This window comes from Charadrius vociferus, unplaced genomic scaffold (genome assembly GCF_000708025.1).
Source record: "Charadrius vociferus isolate BGI_N301 unplaced genomic scaffold, ASM70802v2 scaffold301, whole genome shotgun sequence".
NCBI lineage: Eukaryota > Metazoa > Chordata > Aves > Charadriiformes > Charadriidae > Charadrius > Charadrius vociferus.
Window position 1 is genome coordinate 781,154 of NW_009646842.1, and position 4,670 is coordinate 785,823.

The window sequence follows — 4,670 nt, forward strand, 5'->3', positions numbered from 1 at the left end:
CGAGAGGCGGCAGCAGAGACCGGCCGACCCGGAGGCGCCGGAGAGGGTGGGGAGTCACCGGGGTGGTGTGCCTGTTGCTGCGCTCCCTGACACCCGCACACGCACACACACACACACACACACACACACACAAACACACGCCACGGGCGACACCAGAGTGTGGCGGTCCCGTTGTGTCCCAGCTCACCCACCCTAAACAGGGGATACGAATGGCAGCTCCCTAATTTCGTGGAGGGGGGCCAGGGAATGGAGCCAGCGATATCCGAAAAACAGGCTCTGGCATCACATTTATTTGTGCAAATAAAAGTCACCAAAAAGGTGAATTTTTTTTAAGCATGCCATTCCCTCCCCATCTCAAATGTCTGTTGAGTCCCAGCTTCCTCCGACTCTCTCTAGTTTGTCATTCACCCGCTCCTGACTTCTTCTCCACTACGGGCTCCAAGGCCCTCTATTCATTCTTCTAATGAAAACTTATTTTCATGTCTTCCCTGCCCATTTTCCCAAGCAGTCACCCTTCTCCCTCCGTATTCCATCTCTCCCCAGTGGTGTTTTTCTCCCTGCCCTCTCTGTGCTCTTCCCGTGGCTCAGTGATTCACAGCGGCAGGCTTCAGCCAGATTTAATTTTATTCTGGCTCTTGCTTTTCCAGTATCTTCCTCCTCATCGTCAGTGTTCAACCCTAAACTGCAGTCCCACCCACTCTCCAGATACTCACCTTGCCCCTTAGTAGCCTGCTCCTCTCCCGTGGCCCTTTAAATCAGGACAGGCTCCTGCGCCTGCCTGGGAGAAGAGGCACTGGCAAGGCAGGGCACAAGATTCCTGTTCCAGTTTCTCAGCGAAGAAGAAATGGTCCTGGAGTGAAAGTCCAGCACGAGCTCTGGAAGAACCATCTGGGGTCTTGTGCAGCTGTGGTCTGTGGGAAAGTTGCGTGAGCTGCTTGAACACAGTCAATAAAAAAGAATTTGCAAAAGCTTCAGCAGCTACTTTCCCTTATTGCTGCACTGAGTTCATGTGAACTTCAAGTTTCACACTAATACCTATGTAATGTCATGAAACCATGGTATATCTTCAGGGCAGTAAAGAAAGATTTTTGGTTACGCTCCCTCCTCCCAAGAATAGCGCTGGCCTGATTATTAAAAAAATAACAATACTGAAAAATAATGATACTCATCATGATCTAAGTCTCAAAACCAGCTACTATGCCCTGACCCAAAGTGGCTATCTAGCATTTAATCTAAACAGGTCAAATATAGCAACATTTCAAGCAACTGAAAACAGAATCTCACAGTGGAAACTGTTAGCAATCTCAGGAGCAGATGCTGCTTCTGAAACCCTTCTTGGACAACAGTAGATGACAGAATTAAACAAGTCTAAAAGTTCATGTAAACTCTCTTTCACTACACACATAGCTAACTCACCACAAGTGTATTTAAATACTACAGAATTTTTTTAAATTTATTTTACAAATAGTGGACATTTCAAGGAAGTTACTCTGTGCCGAAAAGGAGTGTTTCACGGGTTTGTTTCCTGAGCTATTCCAGAACACAAAGGACCTAGACCAGAAGTTTGTCCAAACCAGCATACAGCCTCTAACTCTCCCTTTTTCTGCAATCTTAGGTCAGTTGTGGATGGACTGCTGGAGGTCTACAGGAGGAGACCACTTGAGTGAGACTGTGGTCCAAAGCCATTTTTGCTACTGCAAGTGTGGCCTCCAAAACCAGATGGAGCACAGCACCTTGCCTTTTCAAAAGCAGAAGGAGTCTGCATCTGCCAGGAGACAGAGGTCTACCTTGGCAGGAGATGTACTGGCACATGTGGAACGCTAAGCCCAACGTTGTGAGCCCTCGTGGCAAGTGCGACAGAGTACCAGTGGCTAACAGTAGCGTGGTTGGTGCCGGGTTACAGTCTGACCTTCAAAGTAAGGCCATGGCCCGCAGAATCTAAGTAATCCTCCAGATGATATAAATTTTTATAGAAAGAGGATGGCGGGGGGGGGGAAGCCAGATGTGGAGGTTTAAGGAAGGAAGTAAGCATATGGTGATCTTTCCCTGGTACATACTCCCATTTTTTGCTATCTAATGCTTAGAGATTTACCAAGCCAGAAGTTGTATCTGTATCTCACTGTTTACGTGTTCTCAATGCGTCTTTTTTACTTAAATGTTCTCATCACTTTTTAACTCGTTCATGGACTTTTAATAAAATGATAACAATGATCACTGTCAGAAAACAGCGTAGCTGAGCAGGATAGAGACTTTAAGAGGTTATAGCCCCAGAAGTGTTAAATTTGTGGGGTAATTTAATTGCATCAAACATAGGAGGAAGCTTGATTATGGAGTGGATTCGTTCAGTGGTGATGCCAAGAGGCCTCTCTCTCCAATCTGGCTCTCCGTTTTCACGAAAATTCCACAAACATAGAAGTTTGACATGCCCATTCCTTGTCAAACATGACTGGGGGAAGGACAGAGAGTCAGCATGCTCACACAGGCCTCATTTACTTAGGAAACTGGACTAAACACCATAAACACCCAGTTAAACATGGAAATGACAGATGGGTATTCAGTCAGCCCTTGGACTTTGCAAAAAGTTTGTCAAACAGAGACCAGTGAGGGTGAACAAATACAGTAACCTATTTATAAAGTCTAACCTGACAGAGTCAGCTCTTCAGGAGGTTTTTTAAACCCCTGTTGACCATCTTGGCCTGCTATTCCGCACCTTATACTCCCTTCAAGGGACTTGTGGAGGTCAAGGCCAAGATGTCCCCTTCTTCATGCACTTCCTTGCTGCACTGATTACTCATCATTTTCATTTTTCTCACCTTCTGTGAGCCTCGGGGCATTGTTCAGGCATCTTCTGAACATCTGCAAGGCTAAAGATTCCCCAGCCTCTCTAAGCGCCTGTTCTCATGGTCAACTACCTTTCAGTCCAAGTGAAATTGCCTTTGCGGCAGCTTGAGACCATTGCTTCTCACTGCTTTGCTGTGGACCTCTGAAGTGACTCTGGCGCAGTTCTTCCTTCACCCCACGTTAAGCCACACATGATGTCAGCTGCAGTTGTTTTTCTGAACTTTGTGAGGTTTCTGTCAAACCATTCCTTCATTCTTTTAATTCCTTATCTATTCTACTCTCTGCACTCTCTCCATCTTCTGCTGCACTGCCCAATGTGCAGGGAAAATTGCTCTTTCAAGGCTATTTCCTCTTCCTTTGCTGGATCTGTGCCTTTGCCACTATGAGGCAGGGAAAGGACATCAGGAGAAAAAATACATCGTTACAAGTGAAACCCATGTCCACCAAGGCCAGTGCCCAGCAGGTGACCCCACCACACAGCCACACCATAACCTCATGGTCAGAGCTGCACCGAAGGCAGAGTAATCCTATGCGCCAGCACGGGCTGGGAGACAACAGGCTAAAGAGCAGCTCTGCAGAAAAGATCCTGCAGATCCTGGCACACCAGCCCACGGTGCACCCTTGTAGCACTGAAAGCTGACAGCACACTGGGTTGTACGAATGACAGCAAAGTCAACAGGTGGAGAGGAGTGATTATTTCCTTCTGCAGAGCACTGATAAAGTTGCATTTGGTACGCTGTGTCTGTGATGGGCTCCCCAGCGCAAGAGAGGTGTGAACAAACTGGAAAGGGCCCAGTGGAGGACCACAGTGGACAGGGGACTGGAGCATCAATACTGAGGAACCTGGATTTGTTTAGTATGGAAAAGAGAAGGGCAAGGCAGGGGGGGCAAGGTTTTTAGCCTGGTCTCCTAAGTAAACGAGGTCTATGTGTCAGACTTGACAAGGAATAGGATCTAATAGGTGCCTAAAGGGTATGGAGCCAGATCCTTCCCAAGACAAGAGGCAATGGGCATAACTTGCAACAGACGCAATTCAGTGTATTATCAGGACAAAAATACTTCCCCCAAAGCATGATTCAGCACTGGCCTAGGTGTCCAGTGAGGCTGGGAGCTCTCCACCCTTGAAAATGTATAGAAATTGCCCAGGCAATGCCCTGAGCAACTTGTTCCAGCTTTGGAGTCCTGCATGTGAGCAGGGGTTTGGACCAGAGCCCTCCAGAGGCCTCTTTTCATATAAACCTTTGTGTGAGTCTGTGTTTGCCCCTCCAACTAAGTCAGAGCAATACTGCCCCCGTGAATGACAGAGCTTGTGGTAACACAAGCAAAAGGAAGAGGATCACGCCCATTGCACCTGAAGGTTTTGCCAGGAAGAACTTAGGGTGTCCTCATGGACATCTGCATCAAGGGACACATCTTGAAGAAGGTCCTCCAACACGAGTTACACAGAGGCTGTGTAGGCAGAGCTGCCCAGTGACTATAAAGAGTTGGGAGCCAGTGGGACAGGTGCTGCTGTAATGCCTCGGAAGGGAAGTGGGTCCCTCTGGGCCACAAGAGCCAAACAGCCACTGTCTGTCCTCCAGCAGCCACCGGGGTGGCAGGACCCGGCAGCACTAGGGAGGCTCAGTAGCGTGCCTTGTCCCCAGCCAGCAGAGCAGTGCCCCACGCCGAGGGTGAGGGCAAGGCCCAGGCTAAGACCCGGGCCCGGGCCCAGACCCAGACCCAGACCTAGGCCCTGCCCCGCTCACACGACCGTTGGTCCCGCGCCGCCCTTCCCGCGTGCCTCGTGCCCGCGAATAACCCCTGCCCCGCCCCGTCCCCTACCCCTCCCT

General features: G+C 49.1%; 1 protein-coding gene across 1 annotated transcript in view; it reads left to right on the plus strand.

The window, feature by feature from the left end:
- The first annotated feature begins 1,798 nt into the window (after positions 1-1,798).
- LPCAT3 (lysophosphatidylcholine acyltransferase 3) overlaps positions 1,799-4,670 on the plus strand; it is an 18,115-nt gene continuing 15,243 nt past the window's right edge. The window contains exon 1 of the mRNA XM_009892870.1: positions 1,799-1,916. Within this exon, the coding sequence (XP_009891172.1) occupies positions 1,799-1,916 (118 nt within the window). The remainder of the gene's footprint in view (positions 1,917-4,670) is intronic.